At 37.9% G+C, this 23268-nt stretch overlaps 1 protein-coding gene across 9 annotated transcripts in view; it reads left to right on the top strand.

The window, feature by feature from the left end:
- Positions 1–23268, top strand: part of mllt10 (MLLT10 histone lysine methyltransferase DOT1L cofactor) — a 145591-nt gene that overhangs the window by 67156 nt on the left and 55167 nt on the right. For 3 of the 9 annotated variants that reach the window (XM_016994300.2, XM_062984441.1, XM_008112445.3), the window contains 2 exons: positions 2068–2163; positions 19869–19964. The exons of 1 other annotated variant lie outside the window; for it this stretch is intronic. In XM_016994300.2, the coding sequence (XP_016849789.1) occupies positions 2068–2163; positions 19869–19964 (192 nt within the window). Of the gene's footprint in view, positions 1–2067; positions 2164–2759; positions 2789–19868; positions 19965–23268 lie in introns of those variants that run through there. 5 more of the 9 variants (XM_062984442.1, XM_062984443.1, XM_016994301.2 and 2 more) reach the window with 3 other exon arrangements.

The following is a 23268-nucleotide window of genomic DNA, read 5'->3' on the forward strand; positions in this document are numbered from 1 at the left end:
TGATACTTGGTTTTTCTGAAAGTCATTGTACAGGTCCTTTGCCATTTCATGTATTAGATGACCTGTCTTGCCATATTATTTTAGTGGAGTGTTTGAGTTACATCATGGATTTTTAATTGTGTCTTGATTTGTGCCATTCGTTTCTCCTGTTATAATTTCCTCTCTTGTACACTTCATACTTTTATAACATTTTCTGTCTGTTGCTTCATTTTCTTAATAGAAGAATGGAACTATGCAGGAGCTTATCTGAACTCCATTTGTTTTGCTGAAGAAACATTTCTTTCAGTATTTATTTGAAGCAGACATTTTATCAGACTTCTGTCTGGATAGGCAGCGTAATGCGGGGTGGCAAGACTAGCATGTTTTATTCTTCGTGTGCTTACTCTAAAAAGATTACCAACCCACTGAACAGCTATGTGTTGTTATGCTTCAGTACTATAGCAGAACCCTAATTGACAGTAATAATTTTATAAAATATATTAATTTTATAAATCTGCATGTTTATTTTCATGTAGTGGCCCTTGCAGTCTGAATTTTGATATTGTGTATATATTTCATACATACTTAAATGACTGCACAATGAAGAGGTTCCAACTCTCTGCCCCGGGCCAACTCAATTTGTCATGTTTGCATAGAAATGCACTCAAGTAAAGCTCAAAATGTATAGAACACACTTGAGCAATATATATACTCTCACAATATTGCGCATGGAGCTTGTGTGTGTTAGACTTTTATGTGTATAGATTCTTATGCAAATGTGATATGTAATTGGAACAATTGTACAGATGCTGGGTTACACAAAAACATCACCCTATCCTTCTTGTCACATGTATAGAGAATGGAGCACATCTCTCTATACAGTATATACTTATTGGATAATTTGATATATTGGAGGAGCCCTTTCTGCATCCCATCAGTTGATGGAAATACATTGTAAAAGGACTAGGAGAGTGCTTTTTCTGCAGTGACACTCCAGTTGTGGAATTCTCTTCTTGTGGAGGCTTGTTTGGTGCCAGTCTTGGATCAATATGGTGCCACATTAAAATGTGGCTTTTTATGAAAGCCTTCAAGTCAAACTTGTTTTAACCAGGCTGCACATGTTTTATAGTTGTATTATTCAAGATTGTTTTAACCAGTTTTAAATTGATTTTAATGTATGATGTGCTGAGATCTGTGGATACAGAGCAGTAAATAATAAATATTAAATAAAATAGTGCCTGCAAAATGCCTGCACATCACTATAGAATTGTGTTTCTATTTTACATATATAAAACAAAACCCACACTAAAGTGATAACATAATATACATATTTGAAATATCAATTTTTATGGCCATAGACATCCCCCCTTTTCTCCTTCTCATGGTAAGAATGTAATTTGAACTACTTTCTGCGACACTGTGAAAGAACAAGTAAACCATCTTCCACTGTTATATTGAAGCTTATAGATCCTGCAATTTGTTAAAAGCATTTTTATTTTAAGTACTGTGTGGATGAGAAATAAATTGAATGAGAAAGATCTTGGTTGTTTGGAATCTTGGTGGTTTTGAGTGTCGGGGGTGCTTTGAATGCGATTTCCTGCTTCTTGGCAGGGGGTTGGACTGGATGGCCCATGAGGTCTCTTCCAACTCTATTATTCTATGATTCTATGATTCTAAGTATATATTCCTACTTATATGTTAAGGTGTATGGAGATGCTCTCTCTATTGATTTTACTACTTATTTTGCTCTTTTATTTATTTAAACCAGAAAAAAACTAGAAAGACTATTTTAAAATGCTGTTTCTTTATGCTGGCCACTTCAGACATATAAGGTAGACAAATATTAGTCTACATATATTTATAAACATAGAAGTCTGACTTAATCCAATTTACCCATCGAATATACAGTATATACAGCAGATGGTCTATATTTCCCATGAACAAAGAATTCTGCTGAGATAATACATTTTTGGTTTGCTCTCAGATTAATTTATTAATTTATGTTTTTAGTGATGAGATGGGTGTTAGACATAGTTTAGATAACTTCTATTTATATTCATGTCATGAATATATATTTTGTCTTTTTAGAAAAAGAGCAAACGGGGATCTAATAGGTCATGTGATCAAAGTTTAAGTGATTCTTCCTCTCACTCTCAGGATAAGCACCATGAGAAGGAGAAAAAAGTAAGTGGATATGTTAAGTAACACATCTACTTTATCATATTAACATCTTCTGAATGTTTCATCAGTAATCATTAAATCTATGAAGATGTTTGGTTTTTGCGATATAGGAAAGAGTTATATTAAAACTATATGCATGTTTATCCAGAGATAACAGGACCTACCAGAGAGCTTTCTATTTGTCTACATTTCATTTTCCAGTGTCATCCTTGTTTCACTCTGTGGAAAAAATGGTCTTAGAACAGAGTTTCTTGCATGCAATCAATTTAATTCTAGTTCTTGTAAAATGTAGTCAACTTGTATTTCATTTGACTATATAACTAGCATACTAGTTCCTGAAATATTAGTTGGTGTCATATCTTACTGTTCATTGTAGTCTTTCATGTATCCATTTCACTTATCTGTTGAAGAAAGTCATATTGCTGTTGGCTGATCTTTTGGTGGTATTAGCAGCCTTTCTCTACTCTAAATTACAAGGTGTCATTGTCATTCATATGGAAAATTGTACTCTTTCAATAAATTGTAAAAAAAATTAATAAAGCACTAAACACTAATTGTATCCCTGTTGACTTATTCTTCTTATACTTTGATTTTAGATAGTTTAGGGAAGAAGGTTGATTCAGTGTTGGTAAGTGAATACTTGCACATTTTTGGCTCACAATACCAAATTTACAATTGCTTAAAGTATTTGTTTTCCATTGTGTAGAACTAAAACACTAAATCTGCAGAAAATAACTGAAATCTCCTTAAGAGAAAAGGAGATTCTAGATGTTCTAAACTTATATTCAGTATCATTTTGTTTTGTGAAATACTTGTTTTCTTAGCATTGGAGAGAGTTGGCTTTTCACACTTAACCATGTGGCAGTGTAGGCATTAATTTGGTATAGAAGAATTTCCTTAGTGTTAAGCATCCTAATCCTATTTTTTTCTGCTCAAATATTTTCATTTAATTTTTAATTAGCACTAATTCGATAACTTAGTAGTAGAAAACCCATCAAACTGAGTAGTTTTATTGGTCTTAAATTCAACTATTGAAGAGTGGGAATAATTTTTAGTGCAGGAGTGTAGAACTGTTTTGGGGGATAGTGATGTGGGCCTCTCTTGCAGTTATCCATGAATTGGATGACTCCTACTTCCCTGTAGATCTCCATGGCCAGATAGCATCAATGGATGTAGACAGGCTTTATGACATCGATGAATCTCTGGTCCTAGTGGCAGATAGAGTTTTGAGTGGGACTCCAGTGCCTTTCCTGGAAAGCCAGCTTTTCTCCTGGGGAAAGGAAACTCAGGGTTTCAAACATGATTTGAGAACAACTACATTTATTCTTTTTCCTTCTACACTCTGTGAGGAACCCAGAGAGCAAATGAAATGCTTGTAGTTGGCCATCTGTCGGAGGTGCTTTGAATGTGATTTTCCTGCTTCTTAACGGGGTTGGACTGGATGGCCCTAACCTGGAACCTGGAAACTAGGAGCAAGGAAGGGAAATCCCTGCTATGACTTATTAGTATTTGGTGTGTTAGAAGCCGCATTTGTTGTGCATGAAAGGTAGACTCAATGCCTCATAAAGAAAATAATGCCTGAGGTACAGAGGGAGATATTCTAACTACATGCTGACATTGCAGTTTGTAACGGTAGGGCTAAATTCTCCCCATAAAAGAATACTGGCCTTAGTATGATGTTTTCACTATGTTAGATTGTCTATTAAAATTGAAGTTAGGCCTTTATATGAAGTTTTTATCTCAGAATATATTTTAGGTGTATTGTTACTCTTCTCTTCTCCAACTGGAAGCTCTGTTGGAATGTTCTTGTGAATTTGTTGATGCAATTTATTGACAACATATAAATCATTAGTTTTCCTAAGGAAAATATTACTGTTGAAACCATTCTTTCCGGGGTTTAGACCAAGAATAATAACACTTGCTATATGTTTACTACTGGCAAGTTCATTTTATACATTTGTTTCCTTATGTAGCCGGAAGGAAAAAAATTGTGCACAGGAGAGATGTGTTAATACAGAAATCTAAAAACAAGCCTTTGGGGAGGAAAACTGAGTGGGAGAGACTAATGGGGACTGAGCATGCTCAGTGACTAAAGAACACAGAATTTCTGTTGTGGGCAGGAAAAACAGCCAAAGGGAGGGCAGAATAGAATGGGATTTAGTGAAAGGGTTTTGTTGAACAAAACAACATCAAATGTCAACATTGGCTAGAATAGTGCTGGTGATTGTTTGCCTGTCAGGTAGATTCTAAATAATTTTTTAGTAGTCATACCCTTTTAACCCACTTTATCTTTTAACGTAACAATTAGTAACATATCTATTTACTCAGTTATATTTCAGTTGTGAAAAATTTTAAATTCCTTCATCAAGTAAGAATTTTTCCATAATTGTAAAGGTAAAGAGTGTATATGAGACACACCTATGATAGTTATGAGCTTGGGTAATGTTGCAGAAGGGGATCAATTGGTAGCATTTAGAAACTGACAGTTGTAGCCTGCATGCTTCTTCAGGTTATAATAAAAACTTGGGTGGGGAACTTCTTGTTATACTTGCTCAACTAGAATCTCCAGATCTTTAGGACTACCAAACAACTTTTCAGTCTCTGACACTCATTACATAATATAGCCTGCACTGTGTAAAAACAAGGTGCCACGTGTGACCTAAATTAAACTGAATGGAATTTGAAGTCAATCAAAATATTCTGAATTTCTCAAAATTATTTGTTTCATGTCATTGTTCATAAAATCCTTTGCTTTAAATAAAATCTAAAAGCTGCCAGTAAAATGAAGTTATCAAGTAGCAAATATTCTGTGGTTTAAATCCACTTGTTAGTTTCAACATGATTAGTTTCAACTTGTTAGTTTCGACTAAATCAGTGAAACTTACATTAATCTTATCTAACAAATTTCTGTTGATTCACAGGGTCTTCTCTGACTGGGTCTAGCAATCAAGTTTAGGTATTATACATTTTAGCAGTATTTAAAAGCAACGTAATAGTTCCCAATAAAACTTCTGATTCCCTACTGGAGTTCACAATGCCAAGAAACTGATAACCTTAAAGGCAATGAGACTAGCTCACAAAATGTAATGTGTTCTGAACATGATGAGAAATGGAACTCCTCGTTATTTTTGTATCTTCAGAATGAGCATTATTTTTGGTGTGTCTTTTTTGTATATTAGCGTTTCCCTTGTATAGTATGAGCTGTGTACTTACCAAACTGATATATGTGGTTTCACTTTTCTGTCATTTCACTTGTTCATTCATTTACTTAGGTTCTCCTGTACAAACTATGCTCTTTGTCGTTTGTTGCTATCATCTACTGTTTCCAATATCCACATTAAGAATGTATCCCTCATGCACATGGGGGTTGCAGTGTACTTACTATAGTGAGTGAAGAGTGACTATTTATGATGTCTTCTTACCTCTCTTTCATCTTTTTGTTTGTAAATGTAAAGAGCGAGGCTTCTCCCTCCACTCCAACCCCGTTATTCTCCTCAGGGCCCTTTGGGGGAACCAAACCCAGCCCTTTTGGGGTGCAGTGGCACCCCCGATGGAGACCTGGAGCCACTTATGAGACTTACACAACTCTTCTAAAAATCATAGGACAGTGTTTTGAATCATAAGTTTTTTGCATGGGTGCCTTTTGCGTTTTTTAATATTTTATGAAATAGATATGACAAGTGAGGCACAAACAAAATTTTGCACAGCTCTCCCCATCCCTCAGTACCATGATGCATCCATTTCCTTATTGCCCTCTGACAGGAAAAAAGGAGTCCTCTCTTCAGATAGCAGTGTCTTCTGTAAACTTCAGTATGGACAGGTGATGATTTTAGCACTTTCTTACACAAAGCAAGAAATTCCTAGAGACTCATGAGATTTCTAACTTCAAAGTGTATGCCTCCAGTAAGCTGTCCCCTTCTCAGATATACACCTAGATTTCCTATTGGAAAAATGGCCTCCCTGTAGATGCTAAGAACAATATGGGAAAAAGCTGACATTTCTACACTTTTCCTACTGATACTATATCTAAATTTAAAACAGCACTGATCCCTATTCTGTTGGCTGTCGTGCTTTCAGGGACTGCCATTCCAAAGATGAGTATGAATCCTACAGGTTACTTGAAGGGAAAAATAAATCATGTTGCCTAAGTCCCGTGAGGGAAACGGCTTGGCTATTCGTACCGCAGCCATTACCTTCTTTACACAGACATCTATCAGATGGTAGTCTGGCACTACCTGTGGCTAAAAGACTGGTGAGAACTACTTCTTCTGATCCTTCCTGGAAAGTGTCTTCATATAGACTAAGGACAAGAAAGAAGCCATTCTCTTTAGAACCAGGAAAGATGAGTAATGTCTCCTTAGATCCTAAAGCCAATTCTTTCCTTTCACCCTCAACTCAGAGGCACAGACGGCTGCAGATCCAAAGACAGTTGGGGTGGCTTACTGTTTTATTTGGGGCAGCAGCAATATGAATTTTTCAGCTGAGTTCAGGGGTGTGTGTGTCTATACAGGGAATAACTGATCTGACAAACTGAATCAGAGCCAACCCCCAGAGTCAGACACGACTGGACTTAATGTCAGGGGAAAATGTTTACCCTTTACCTTAACTACCACCAATTCCTCAATACTTTATTTCTCATACCACCATACTTCGCCACAGCAACACGTGGCCGGGCACAGCTAGTACAATATATAAAAGAATTAACACAGTGCAACACCGAATATATATGTCAATCATCTATCAGACCTTGTGCAAGAGCCTTAATCCAATCCATGTCAACGCTAACTGAGTTCATTCATTAAACGCTTGTGCACATAGCCAGGTCTTCAACTTCTTTCTAAATCCCAGAAGGGATGGAGCCTGCCAGATGTCACTGGGGAGGGAGTTACATAGCCGAGGAGCCACCACCGAGAAGGCCCTGTCTCTCATCCCCACCAGCCGCGCTTGTGAGGCAGGTGGGATCGAGAGCAGGGCTGACTTCCTGTAGCCAATCTATTGCTTTTCCAATGAATCACAAAGTTTCAAGGTAATCTCCAGATTATAGATGCAGGGAATCTTAAAGGTAAATGCTATAAAATCAACTTGGCTCACTTCCACTACTTTCCAGGGAACAGAGATCACCATACCCCCAACTCCAGATGTCCCAGAATAGCCTGAGTTTTGGATCTACGGGCACTATCTAATTAAGAATCCAGGTCTCCATCACAGCTCAGATCTACTGTCCGAGAACATTTTATAGCTCCAACCAGACTGCTTACAGTTTCATATGTGGAGACAGAAAGGGAAAACTCCTAAAATATGAAAAAAGGTTTTATACTAGTAGCCTGAAGGGTTTTTACCAAATATATTTTGAGGTGGCTTGGAGAGTGTGTTCAGATGTTGTGAAAAATCTCTACAGCCAGAGCCACCATTGAAACTTTCCTTACTATCTGGCAAAATGGGCTTGAGCCTGGGATCAGACCTAATACTCTGCACTGTCACTAGTATTCTAAGATGTCTAGATATCATTACATTAAAGAGATTCTAAATGGCAATGCAGCCCTGAAGTCCTCAATTATCTATCAGCCCCTTTTCTAGGGTGTAGATCTGATTCTTAAGAACCTATCAGGACCAATCCTTAGAGCCCCTGAAAAGTGACATTTAAGCAATTATTCTATTAAATTTTATTTTCAGTTGCAATTACTTTAGCATAAGGAGTCTCAGAATTGGTAGCCTACTCAGAGTGGGAACGTTTGCTTGTTTGATATCAGTTCTAATGCTGCACTTGGACCCTACCTTTATAACACAGTTTTTTTTATTGGACACAAGTGAGATGTGAGGCATGTATTAAAATGTTGATGTTGACATGATAACCCTGTTGTATTATTGGCAAGATTTGTTCAGATAAAGTTTCCCATTGCTGCCTTCCCAGGGAAAAAAATGTGTCTTCCCTTAGGTCAACCAATGGCTTCCATTGCGGTTTGGTTATTCAAACCCTGGTCTTCTGGGTCCTAGCCAAATACACCAGACGTTCAGTTAAAATATGCTTGGATGAAATTGACAGTTTTATACTGTCTGATGCCATGTTCATTTCTTCCTATCCGTGTTCTATGAGTACCTTCATAACTTCTGCCCCAGTCGTTATGTAACATGTGCAAGGCTCCAGCTTGAGCTCTGTCCACTTGTAAAAAATTGACAGGAATGCCTTGGATTTGGGTGAACAGTATACTTCAGAGAATGGTAGCAGACCCACAGTGTGATACATTTAGCCTGGATTGATTGATTGCTACTGTTCTCTCTGGGCTGCTTTCCTCCATTGCTGAAAATCGAAAGTTGGATTTACAGTGAACTTCCTATTTTAGCAGTATAATGGAGGGTAGTTTGCCTCACATTTACTCACTGTGGTATGGAAAAAGCTATTGGTTTAAAGTATCTCTCTTCCCTTTGTCAATCTGTGTATTTTGTATATAATTTTAGAAATTTGTTTGTAAGTAACTGTGGAATCATTCTTGCCTTTTGGAGCTTGTTAACCTGAAAGTGAGGGAGGATTTGCTCTCCTTTTAGGGGAAAGTAAAAAAGACTGTGATGACCTTGGCTTCTGGAGCAGAGAGGAGAAATAAGCAATTCCAGGCCATCCTTCATTCCATTACTGAAAAAGGAAGTCCATTTTTTATTTCCTTCTATAATCCACTTTCATTTCAGGCTAGTTCAGTTTAAGACTGAATTGTTTCTTGAACTTTGCCACATCCAACATGTTTTCCATAGATTAAACCTGGGGAGTTTGCTGCATCTCACTTCACCATTGCCAAAACATACATTTTATAATATTATTTTGGGAAGATAATATTTTGTGAGGTCTTTGTTTTTGAGCTTCGCATAGCCAAGGAGTGCTTGCATGACCCTGCTACATTGATTGGTAAAACTGAGTGGAACTACATAAACAAACCTAGGATTGATTACTGAGCAGATGGTTCATCTCTCTTTGATCTCTGCTTACAATTTTTACATCTTGCCCTACTTAACTGAGGCTCCAGAATAATGTTCCACTTGTCAAATTCTTGAAGGTCTGCCTGTCTGCTTCTGATTAGAAGCCTTTAACTTGATTTCGGATTTATACTTTGGTACACAGACCCCTTCCTGGATCATTTTGCCTAGCTTTCTCATTTACTTTCCTCTATTACACCTATTTGGATAAGTTTTTTCTACACCTAGGTAGCTTTCTTGGGCATTTAGGTAGTTTTTTGTGGCAACAGTTTAAATTTTATAGGTCTTTCACATAAACATTTAGAGGTCTTTCCAATAAAAAAGGTCTTCACAATCTTTTAACAGATGCAAACAGCATAAAATAACATAAAAACACTTAAAATAGGATGTACTCCATATTACAACAAATATTAATCAGGTAGGAAGACGTCATGAAATGTGTCTTTACAGATTGTGTAATGTATGGTACATACAACAATCTTCAAGGGGTGAGATTCAGCATTTAGGGACAGGCATTAAAAATATCCTCTCTTATGCTGCCATCACCTGGACTTTGGATGGTGATAGTACATTAAGCCATGTCCCTGCTTAACATGGATTTTCACGTGGGAAAATGTGGATGACAACCTATGATTCAAAGAGTATAGAGTTTTTAAGATAATATAAAGAATATACTGAATTATGCCTGGAAGCACATTAGGAGCAAATAAGATCAAACAGTAAGTAACATGAGCTGGATAATAGGAACAGTGTGGGTGCATCATTCTTTACCAGCTGTAGTTTCCAAATACTTAAAGAGCATTTTATATTTTGATTACTCTGGATGTGATGGACATTTAGTTGTAACTTGCTGAATTGTGATGTGTTAAACTGTGCATATAGAATACCAACATATATAGTAATTCACTCTTGTTGTACCTGTACCGTACAATTTAAAATTAGGTGATGTGTGTAGTTGAAGAGCTCTTGTTTTGTAATCTGTCTTGACTGTTTATCTGATATTTGTTCTCTGTATTCAAGGTACCATAAATAACACTATTGTGCCTGCCAGCTGTAACCAAAGGAGTAAACAATGAGCAAACTGGATGTGGTGGAATGTAGGGTTCTTACACTGATATATAGCTGTTCTGTATTCTGTAAATGGAAATGACAAGATCATATAAGTATTATAATTTCTTAAAGCTTGGTGATAGAACCCTGTCATGGTTCTCCAAGCTGAACACAGCTGTTAACATTTCTGAGCTGGTTACTTAGAATTAATTTTTACTAGGGTGGAAGTTGGAAGTAAGTAAATGGAATTTCAGTGTTGTCATCAGATGGGTTTTTGAGTTCTTATGAGCTCTCAGGAACCCTTTAAGGGTATTGAAACAACTGAATGATTTGTCCAATGAGACTTGGTGTGTAGGATTGCCAGGCACTCTGGGAGGATATATAGGTTGAATTCCATGGTAACCTTGGTGATAGGCTGATTGAAATGTAGAACAGCAGTCTGTCCTTTGACCATGAGACATGGCTGCCCCCAAGTGTTTTCTTCTACTGGGGATGTGAAGCAGCTGTAGTGGGAGAGCAAACTTCTAAGGCATAGCTGGAACTTGCATTGCATAGTGAGCATGAAAGATCTGTAGTGAAGATCTTTCAAAAGGTTTGTTCATGGTAGTGGTACTACAAGAGAAGTATCTCTTCATATGACATAAAGACCCCTATGGGGAGATGGGGTGGGATACAAATAAAGTTTATTAATATAAACTTTAATCACCTGATCTCTGTCAAAAATGGTGTAGTCAATCCGTGCTGCATTTATATTCAGTTGCTTATATTGTGTTGAATTCAGTGATCCCTCCTTTGATAATGTACTATCTTCTCCTGTTGTAGATATTATGTCAAAAAAGCTTTATATAAAGTACTGTATAGGAATAATGTCTGACCTGCAGATAATTTTTCTTCATGTATCTTTGTTTCTACTCTGCCCTTCTCCAAGGGGCATTTTTACAGAGACTGATCCACTTGCATCTTGCTTTTGCATTAGAAAAAATTTATGGGACACAACCTGCTATTGGCATAGTCACCATTGCTTTTAAACACAGGAAGATTCAGGGGCTATGCTAGTTGCAGTTGTCATGCTGTTGTTATGTTGCATGCCAGCATAATGTATGATGTATTGGCTTCTCGTGTTCTGACTTGAGGTGATAGCAGATTTAAGACAAAAATGAAAAAGAAACTGTACGCTCTGCTCAGAAGTTTAAAAAAGATGAACGGTGTACTCATCCTGATGGTGGCCAGCTCTGCCTCTCTCTTGGACAGTTTGTGCACTGCTGGACACAGCTAAGATGAGTTAGTTACTTGTGTTATCTGGCATTTTCTTGTTTGTAGCCTTTAAGAAATACTGTGCTGTTATAAAGCCATGCTGCTTGCAGTTCATGGGATTACCTGGAATGCAGTTGTTTCTAGCCTTGGGCAAGTGGCAAATTACAAGGATCAAAGTGATCAACTGAAGATTATATCAAGCCCATCTGTTTAGTAAATGGCATCTAGGATTACTGCTAGCTATAATTTTGGATATTTTCCCCTTTGGGGAATAGGAATATTTCATTTATGTAGGCGGACCAGTAATGAGTCTCCCTAGATTACATGCTTATCTTTTCATTCATTGAATTGACCATTCCATAGGTTACAAATGTGGCAAGCCCGTTTTTACATTTTACTCAGATTTTTTTGGCGTTTAAACTGGAATGCAGTCAAAGGGGTTTTTAACTATTTGGCTGCTCTTCTTTTTATTGATAGGCTTTAAATCTATTGTTTTAATGTTTATTATTGTTACACACTGCCATTTTTCTTGGAAGAAGGGACAAAAATTAAATAAGTATATTAATGGTGATTACCTTTTCCCTTCAGATTGGGATCCATTTGTGTTTGTGAAATTGGGAACATAATTGTGAGACCTAGTTTTACTATTTGGCTTAAAATAATATTTTGATTTGCAGCACTTATATTTATTGATACTAGTTCAAATACTTAGGCAAATCCTAGTTATCTTCAGTCTTTAAATTATTCCTGAGCATAAAGGCTGAACAAAAACTGTAGGGATTTTTTGTTCATGAGTGCGAAAATGACTTTTCATTTTCCATCCTATTAAATTATTTATTTATCATGGAGTATCTTCTAATGTTTCATTGTGAGTTTGTGTTAAATGTATGGATATAATTTATTTTTGACATTAGACATAGCTGGGTTTATATGCCAGCTTGTGCTATCATGGGTGCCATCTCTTACCTGAAATACCTGGGACCAGAAGTGTTTTAGATTTCAAACTCCCTCAGATTTTGAAACACCTGTATTTGAATTTATATATACATAATGATAAATTGCGATGGAACCTAAGTCTAAACACATACTTAATTTATGCTTCATATACTCATTAAGCAAAACCCTTAACATAATTTTATACACAATATTTTAATTGTTTTGTGCAAGATACAAAGCTTGTATACACTGAACTATCAGAAAACAAAAATGTTACTATCTTAGCCACCCACATGGGCAGTTTAGGATATTGGAATTCCTGATAAGGGATGCTCAACCTATATTCTTAATTTGCACTGGTATATTGTATATTTCTAAGAGTAAGAATGGAGGTTATGCTCTTCTTTAATTTAGGAATAGGAAAATGTCTAATTAGTTTTATCTTATTCCAGTTAAGCATTGAATAATGTAAACATGTAAAGAAACAGTTAATTTAATTATATGTTTTTACTTATGACTTTGCTATTGTAAATGTTGGACTGTCTATTTTCTGTGTAAATGCCCGAACCATCTTCTAATTAACATTCTGTTCATTTTTCACAAAAGTTTGTCTCATTCTTTTCTTAGTTCTAAAGGATTGCTCAGAGCTTCTGCCTGGGGACCTTATCAGTATTAGGTTCTGAAACTGATAGGATCTGAGTTAGTTGCAATTTATGGTTCTCACATTTTGCTCTTCATTTATAGAAAGCATTGGGCTGAGTTTCCTTCCAATACCAATTCTTGAGCACTGAGTTAATAGTTGATCTATTATTTTAGTGTTGTTGGAGGATAAGAACAGATTGCTTTATCTTGTTCAAGAATGCATGTGCTCAGTACACATGTGATACTGAACAATGGTTCGGAACTATGAGATCAGTCCTCTGTTGCTTTTCCAGAACTCTTTGTGTGAGTCACTTAAATTAGGATTGCAGTCTTGGTTTGCCAGTTTAGGTATAAGATCAAACCATGCTTTGATCAAACCAGGAGGTAATTAATTGAACCAGCTCAGAGCTTGAAAACATAGCCCATTCTAGTAGTGTTAAACTGTAGTTTAGCTTGGCTTGTAAACCAGCTCATTAAATCTATCATTTACACCTACTTCCTCATTTACTTTTTAAAATCTATTTGCTTTTAACTGTTGCTTTTGGAAGGCATTCTCATTCACATTAAAAAAAACGAAGATGAGCAAGTGACAAAATTAATAATATCCAGAATAAATATTATGTAAAATTACTTTTAAATAAACTTAATGATACATGGAGACCTTAGCCAATATTTATTGGTCTTTACACATTGCTTTTTGCAAAATTCATTTATCCAACTTTAAAGTGCATTCTTTTGCTCTTCTATTATGTTTCTTAGACTAAATAGCTGAATTTCTGTTTTTATACTTGAACATGCACCATTCTCTTCTTAAATTGTTCTTAAATATAACACTCTTACCATAAAGGGTGTTCTATAACCATTTAATATTTTATTCCTCACATTCAGCTATCTGTTCATTATCTTACTTTACTTGTACAGTTTTCTCAAAAGAAGGGCTATCTAATATAAAGAATTTTTACCGTATATAATGTATAAATCTAGATTTTTTTGTAAAAAAATCAGCCCAAAAATCTAGGATGAAATATCTCCAGATCAGTCTCTCTTAACCCTTATCAAAAAGGAACCATCCCCTCTCTCTCAGTAGAGTGGTGAAAGGCAAGAGCTTAGTTCAGTCCAAGAAAACCTGAAAGAACCATCAACCCGTGCCATGGCACTGCTTCTGACTCTTAAAATGCCTGGGTGGAGAAATGATGGTGGCGGCCAAGGCGCGTAGCCTCCTGAGTCAGCATTGGTGTTTTCCTCTTTCTGTGGAATGGCACTCAACTTATCAATTGGTCATATCAAAATCCATAGATTTGGCTCCAAAACCTGCCCTTGACTTATATGTAAGGTCAACATATGCATGTGAATATACAGTAATACAATTCTTCTTAGGATCTTCAGTGCTAAAATGTTATCTATTTTCATAATTAGTTTTCCTGCATATACTAAAGTATAAGTTGAGATCATTTATAAATTGAAGGCAGATTTCGGAGCCAAAATTATGAATTTTGCTATGTTCCATGGATGTCAAGTGTAAAACTTTAGGGCATGTGATAAACAAATCTAAAGCACTAAAGAGGATCTGTTTATTTGAGGGGTCACGATGGATGGGATGTAAATTGCATTGCAGATCTTAAAATGTCTGTAGGGAGAACAAAGCAGTCACATACGATCGCTCCCGAACGCCCCATCACGTTGTGTCATGACAAGCCGTCTCCCTGGTTCACCGGGGAGCTGGCTGTGATGAAGCATACAAGGAGGGGGCTAGAGCGCACTTGGAGGAGTTCTCGGGACGTGTCTGACCGAGCACGGGCTACAGCCTTTCTTAGGGCGTATACCGTGGCTATATGGGCAGCCAAGGAGTCCTATATGACTGCCTGTATAGCGTCTGCAGCAAATAGATCATCGGAGTTGTTTCGGATCGTTGGGGAACTCCTTCAGCCACCTGTGGTGGAGGAGGCTTTGGACGACCCAGCAACTCGGTGTCGCGATTTCGCACACCATTTTGCAGACAAAGTCGCTCAGATACGCCTTGAGCTTGACTCCAATTCCACCACAGTGCCAGGGGAGGTGATTGAGGCATCTGCTTGTCCAATTTTGTGGGATTCTTTTAGGCTTGTTCTTCCTGAGAACGTGGTGGAGGTCCTTGGGGCTGTGAGGGCAACCATGTCGGCTCTGGACCCTTGCCTGTCTTGGCTAATTAAATCGGCCAGGGAGGGGCTGGTTGATTGGTTTGTGTTGATCATTAATGCATCGTTGGAGCAGGGTTTTTTTCCATCTTATCTGAAACAAGCCGTGGTTCATCCACTCCTTAAAAAGGTTTCCCTTGACTCCACGGTGCTGAACAATTTCCCTTTCTTGGGTAAGGTGCTGGAGCAGGTGGTTGCCTCCCAGCTCCAGGGCTTTCTAGATGACATCAACTACCTAGATCAGTCACAGTCTGGTTTCAGGCCTGGCCATGGCACCGAGACAGCCTTGGTCGCCTTGGTGGATGACCTCCGTAGAGAGCTGGACAGGGGGAGTGTGACCCTGTTGGTTCTCTTGGACATCTCAGCGGCTTTCGATACCATCGATCATGGTATCCTTCTGGGACGACTCTCTGGGATGGGTCTCGGGGGCACGGTTTTGTCATGGCTCCAATCCTTCCTGGAGGGTCGATCCCAGATGGTGAAGCTGGGAGACGCCTGCTCGGACCCCTGACCTTTGAGCTGTGGGGTCCCGCAAGGTTCTACTCTGTCTCCCATGTTCTTTAACATCTACATGAAACCGCTGGGAGAGGCTATCCGGAGTTTTGGAGTTGGGTGTCACCTCTATGCAGATGACGCACAACTCTACTACTCCTTTCCACCTAATTCCAAGGAGGCCTCTCGGGTGCTGGACGAGTGCCTGGCCGCTGTGTCTATCTGGATGAGGAGGAACAAGCTGAAGATCAATCCCGACAAGACAGAGGTCCTCCTGGTCGATTGTAAACCTGAACGGGGTATAGGGTGGCAACCTGTGCTGGACGGGGTTACACTCCCCCTGAAGCCACAAGTCCGCAGTTTGGGAGTCCTCCTGGGTTCATCGCTTACGCTTGAGGCCCAGGCGTCGGCGGTGTCTGGGAGGGCCTTCGCACAATTGAGACTCGTGCGCCAACTGCGACCGTACCTCGCGAAGGCTGATCTGGCCAGGGTGGTCCATGCCTTGGTCACCTCCAGACTGGACTACTGTAATGCGCTCTACGTGGGGCTTCCCTTGAAAACAGCTCGGAAGTTCCAACTGGTCCAACGAGCAGCAGCCAGGATGTTAACTGGGGCCCCTTACAGAGAGAGGTCAACCCTCCTGTTCAAGGAGCTCCACTGGCTGCCATTTATTTTCCGAGCCCAATTTAAGGTGCAGGTGCTTACCTACAAAGCCCTGAACGGTTTGGGACCATCCTACCTCCGTGACCGCATCTCTATCTACGAACCCACGCATTCACTTCGGTCATCTGGAGAGGCCCTGCTCGTGATCCCGCCTGCGTCACAAGCGTGGTTGGTGGGGACACGAGACAGGGCCTTCTCCGTGGTGGCCCCCCGACTCTGGAACACCCCAAGGATCTCAGACAGGCCCCTACATTGGCAGTCTTCAGAAAGAACTTGAAGACCTGGCTGTTCCAATGTGACTTCCCAGATTAACAGGAAATCTCCAATACCAAGTCCCATAAGCATCTTATTAGAATTTAGATCGCATATCGCACTCTGCACTTGCCCTATAAGCCTTATATATCACCTGTCACACCAGCACTTTTAATCTTGTACCCATTATTCTGGCCCGTCCCAGTTCTATTGTGTTTTAGCGTATTGTTATTGCTTGTGGTTTATACTGTTTTAATTCTTTTAATTTGCTTTTGTTTGTATTGTTATATTGTGTGTTGAGGCCTTGGCCTTTGTAAGCCGCATCGAGTCCTTCGGGAGATGCTAGCGGGGTACAAATAAAGTTTAATAATAATAATAATAATAATAATTTTTAATAGGAGTATGTCTGCCTCTGTAGAGAGGATTATTGCCGTAGGCCCTTATTAAAAATGGCCACTGCCATTCTTCTCTATCTCAAGTGCCCAGAATGGTAAGACACCAAATCTCTCCAACTCCTCCTCCAGTTGTGATCATTTTTGTCAATCTTTCATACTTGATGGTTAAAACAAACATGGCAGATGGCACAGTGGAATGTTATTTCCTCCCCTCTCCCTTGCAGTCCTCCCTGCTGTCCTTAGACTCAGTTCAGCTGGTTTCTCAGGCCTCCAGAACAGTATTTGGAGGTACACAAGGGACTGCAGTTGTTAGGGTTCATCCATCCAATTCTGCTTGAGTCTACTGTTCTGCCAGTAGAAGTCACCACTGGAGCCTATGCTGGAAATTGTTATTAGAGAGAAGTAAAACTTTTCTGAGACATTAAAGAAAAGGTAAATGTAAATGGGATCGTAGCACAGTCCTATGTCTGTGTCAGAAATAAGTTCCATTGACTTCAGCAAGACCCATTCTAAGGTAAGATAATAGTATTCGGTTTCAACCGTTTTACAGAAATAAGTGGTGGTATATAACGGTATCCCAATCAATATTCTTAATTCTCAGTCAAGTTTGTTGGTGATGTGCAGATCCTTGTTAAGAGTACTGATTAGTCTTAATAGAAATAGGGAATTAGGGTAAAAACATATGGTCTAGTTTAATTTATTAATTGTAGTCTGAGGGAAAAGAATAGTTTTTTTTAAAGGGTTTTACATATCAGAGGGGAAAAATGAAAATATAGGCTTAAACATTTAACTTTCACTTGAGAACTGTTGTTAATTCAAATTACTGTACTACACACACTTACCCAGAATAAATCTATTAAATAGAATGGAACAAAATGCATAAGAAAAGGGATTAGGTTTTTATAACTTTAATAGTAGTGAAATGTTATGCCTCGCTGTCCAGCATATCAATTGTCTCGGTAATAACAAAAATACTATTGCCGATAATTACAATAATTATAATAATTATATGATTATGATGTGATGAACATTTAAGCTCTGTCTGTATGTGTTTAGAATTTATGTACATACGTATACAATCACCGATATCTGAAATAATGTTGTGCAAGTCAATGTGCTTGAACCCTACAGACAGTGTGACAGGAGAATCAGGCTGTAATAAATATTTTTGGAAGATTATTTACTACTTCAATTAAAATTCCTTTTATATGTAACTGACAACCTTAATCATGCATAATAAGAAAGTGTGAATGTTCTCTTTCTATCTTATTTGCCATTGTATTTTTGACTGTTCGTTTTATTTAATTCCATTGTGGTGGCGATTGCTCCCTCTGATGCTGCCCCCCCCCCGAATTAAAAAATTAGGTATACATTAGTTAACAGAACTTTAGGTACCAGAGATAGACCTAACATGGAAAGAATAGGAACAGGTTCCTATACCACTAAAAGATGAGCAGTTCAACATGTTTCAGCAGACTTTTATTCAAAATTAACATTATGCATATTTGAGATGAAACAAACAGGCCAGGTCAGATTTGAATAAGTATATTCATATGTTTTGAATCTTCTAGAGACCACCTGAAAACTTCCAAAATGCTTCCCAAGATTTCTTTTCTTTTCTTTTAAGACCTCCACTTTTCTAATGATTTTCATTTTGTTGGTGAAACTTATAGACCTATGCAGTATGCCAGGATATTTGGTGTGGAAGGCTAATCTCCTTTACCCTTTTCCTTCTATTTTTAAATATATATATACTCAGCAAGTAATTTTGAAGCAGCTTTTTACCTTGCCTGTTGTACGCAAGTGTACACAGCCATAATAGGAACGCCTAGAGTAGAATCCCATTCTTTCTCAGGCCAATATTTACTGCACTGTATACTTCAGATACATTGTTGCAATTAAGAATTGAAAGTCTGCATTTTTCCACACACAACTTCCCTCACTAACCTCTCAATGCCGATGCTCCAAAAAAAATCTAGCTAGATAGAATACAAGAAGGGGGGCTGTAAAAAAGTGCTGCTTTGTTAGAACTTTTGTTAACTAAGGTGTATTTGTATTAAAGCAAATAGGTCTTCTTCTGATGGTATCCATTTTGTTATTTTGGGATCAATCATACATCCAAATGTGAAATTCATTATTCGTCAGTGGCTTCACTCAAACATAACACTGAGCACTTATTTGCAAGCATCTCTTCCTTTTTTTTATCTCTTGCCACAAAGAGATCAGAAGCATCTACATCAGATTTTGAGCAATCTTTCCATAGCATTTTGTCCAAACTGGATTGATGATTAAGTTTTGTATTTATTAATTAAATAAGACAGCTTTGTAAAACACAGTTTGAACTTGGGGTTGTGTTAGGACACTGTCGTCAAGACTACTCACACTTTTTCCAAGTTTGGAAAAACTTGGACTTGTGCACTTGGAGCTACTGTTTGAAAACGAAATAGTGTTTTTTCACCTCCTGCAGAACTTCAGAAAGGACAAAAATAGTAGAATTTCTTATTTTGTCTTCCCACTTTTCTTATTGTTAGAAGCAAGGGAAGAGATACTACTGTTTCTTGTATTTTTTAATACTTGCAGATGGCAAACCAGAAACGCACTCTCCCCAAGTGTTCTTGATGTGCCAGGAAGCACTAGTAGCAATTACAAATCATTGATGCCTAGTATGTCAAGCCAATACACAAATAACGTAGAAATGCTTTTATAAAATATTACGCAAAACCGTGATTTTAACATTAGTTCTTCTGGTGTAATGGCCATTGTTTCCTATACATCTGAAACTCAGCTAACATAAATTCATGTTCACTTTTAAAATTGAAAAAAAATCATAATCCTAATGATGAGAAATCAAATATTGCATTTTATTTTGCTTTCCTGCTTTTTTTAGAAATATAAAGAAAAAGACAAACATAAACAAAGACACAAGAAGCAATCCGATTCCTCACCATCTTTAGTTCCTTCTCTCACTGTAACTACAGAGAAAGTAAGTGAACTTTGGCATCTTTTGTTTTGGTTACTTTTCTATTCTTGATGCATGTTTTGTTTTTCTTGTTCTGTGCTTTCAAGTCATTGCTGACTTAAGGCAACCCTACCACAAAGTTTTCTTGTTCAGCGGAGGGCCGCCCTTGCTTTTCCCTGAAGCTGAGAGAGCATGACTTGCCCAAGGGTACACGGTTGATTTCTTTGGCCAAGCAGGGATTCAAACCCATGTCTCTGTGTCCTATCCCAACACTCAAACCACAAACAAACAAACAAATTTTATTACAGTCATAGACCAGCATAAGAAGAGTAGGATACAGTCTCATGCAAGCATTATACACATTAAAATCATTATAGTCTAGGATAAAAGCTAAAATACAGAGGTGTATTAAAAGGCTAAAGCACAAAATACTGTTTAAAATAAAAATGACTAGAGGAAATGAAAAGGGAAGAGAGTCTTGAGGTAGAGATAGGAGCATTCACGGAGTATGAGGGAGCCTAAGGAGGGAGGGGTACAGTCAAGCACAGGTCTAGAGGACTAGGGGTGGGAGCACTAAATATTTATAGTTTCAATTGGCTGATAAGTTAGAGTGCTAACTTGCAGTAGCAAACCACTATATCATGCTGGTTCTCAAAGTATAATTTATATTTGCATATTGTCCCATAGATAGGACCTGTTTCAACTGTGAGTTCAAGAGTTCAGAAAAAGGAGTACTCTGAGAGGCACAGGATTTCTTCTTCCTATTCCTGGACTGGTTTCCTTTCTTCCTTTTTTGATGCCTTCTGATTTCCCAGTTCTTCTTTTCCCATATATCTATAAAAATGGGATTTATTATTTTTAATTTCTGTCCTACCTTTTGACATAAATCTTCTGCAGCTTATAGCAATAAAGAGGGTAAAAACAATAAAAATGTCAACAATAATAGTTTAATGATATAGAATTGAAATAAATATAAAACATAGTTACATTAACTTAGGGAAATAGCTTACTTCAGGTGCCATAGAAAAATCTGCTATAGCATACTTTTGAATATTTCCTTACTACATTTTAGAACAATAAAAGAGAGGAGGGAGTGAAAGGTATATTGCCATATCAAAAATGGTATGGTTTATTGAACTAAAATAATTTAATATTTACAGTGCTGTTGGTTTTGATGCTTGAGATTTCCAGACATTAGTGTATCTAAGTGACCTGTATATTTCCAAGCTATATTAGCTTAGCAACCACTTTATGCACTAGGATAAGCATCTTTTTACTCCCTGTTACAGCTAATATATGAAATTGGAATTGGAACAAATAAGCGCCTTCACATTTTTCTGTACTGAAACATTTTCAAGAGAATCTGTAGCATTTAAATACAATAATTATAAAATGTGTTAATTTATTTCACCTTTGCATCTTTTTTTGTATTTGATCTAACTTAACAATGTAGAACAAAACTAAAGACACTGTATGTAAGCAGCCATGTTTTATTCTTGTAACATAGGTATTACATAGGTCTGGATGTATGTGCATATTACTGACTGCTAGTCCAAGGCAATGTTTCCAGGAAACTATTTGAATCCAGTAATATTGTAGCACAAATGTGGTACCAGTTCCAGGCACATTAGGAAAAAATGGCCCTCTCATCACATCAGATAGCATAAGAAGCATTCTGTAATTATCTTTGAGGTCTCAGCATTCATTTAAAGAAATGTTTGTATACCCTTAGGAGGTAGAGATAATTTTGTAAATACTGTGGTATATTTTTGGAAAGAATCTGTAAGTGTAAGTGGGAGGCCCCATATATATATATATTAAATTGTAAGGGTCAGATTCAGATGATTGCCTGTCAAGATTGCCTCTGTTCCACAGATGTCTTAATAATGGTTTTGTAAAATTGCATAATCTTCTTATAGTAAATGTATGGTTGATTCTACCTGTAGTGTTTTCCTTTATAAATAGCAATGTAACTACCTCATCTAAACAGATGGCGTAGTGGTAGTGGACTAAGTGACTTGAAGGTTGGGTTGCTGACCTGAAAGCTGCCAGGTTCGAATCCCACCCGGGGAGAGTGTGGATGAGCTCCCTCTATCAGCTCCAGGTCCATGCGGGGACACGAGAGAAGCCTCCCACAAGGATGGTAAAAACATCAAAACATCCGGGCGTCCCCTGGGCAACGTCCTTGCAGACGGCCAATTCTCTCACTCCAGAAGCAACTCCGGTTGCTCCTGACACCAAAAAAAAAAAAAAAAATCTAAACATTCAAAGAGTTGTTTGGCATTTGATGTTGTAGAACAGAAATTGTCATTAAAATGTTACAAATGTTATTTTATTTTATTTTATTGTCAGCAACAGAAACCCACTGGACCTTGGTCAAGTTGTACACTCTCGGCCTCAGAGGAAGGCAATGGCAAATCTCATCTGAATAAATTTTACCAAGAAAACAACACAATAGGTTTACCTTAGGGCAGAGGTGTCAAACTTGTGACCCTACAACTTCCAGAAGTCCTAGCCAGCTTGTCCAATGGTCAGGAATTGTTGAAGCTAAAGTCCAAAACACCTGGAGGGCCATATATTTGGCACCACTCCCTTAGGGTCTCCTTAACTTGGAAATGATTTGAAGGCATGCAATAGCAAATAATGGGGAGCCTCTGGTGGCTCATCGGGTTAAACTGCTGAGCTGCTGAACTTGTTGACTGAAAGGTTGCCGGTTCAAATCTGGGGAACGGGGTGAGCTCCTGCTATTAGCCCCAGCTTCTACCAACCTAGCAGTTCGAAAACATGCCAGTGTGAGTAGATCAATAGGTACCGCTCCGGCGGGAAGGTAACGGTGCTCCATGCAGTCATGCCGGCCACATGACCTTGGAGGCATCTACTGACAATGCTGGCTCTTCAGCTTAGAAATGGAGATGAGCACCAATCCCCAGAGTTCAACATGTCTAGACTTAATGTCAGGGGAAAACCTTTACCTTTACCTAACAGCAAATAGTACCATAGAAGGACAATTCATGCTTTAAAAAGGCAAACTATTAGTTGATTTACTAATGAAGAATGCAAAAAGAAAAAGAAACACTGAATTATAGAAATACGTATTTGGTGAAGACATTTGTTGGGAATATGAGTTCTGTTCTTGACACTGAATAATGTAACATGAAAGGAGACTTCTTTTACCTCTACAGTAGGGAAAAAAGTATTTCATCAGACCTCAACTATGAGAGACAACATGAGAAAACACATCCAGAAAATCACATTGTCTGATTTTTCACAAATTTATTTGCAAATTATGGTGGAAAATAGGTATTTGGTCCATAATAAAAGCTCATCT

The sequence above is a fragment of the Anolis carolinensis genome, chromosome 6 (assembly GCF_035594765.1).
Source record: "Anolis carolinensis isolate JA03-04 chromosome 6, rAnoCar3.1.pri, whole genome shotgun sequence".
Lineage (NCBI taxonomy): Eukaryota > Metazoa > Chordata > Lepidosauria > Squamata > Dactyloidae > Anolis > Anolis carolinensis.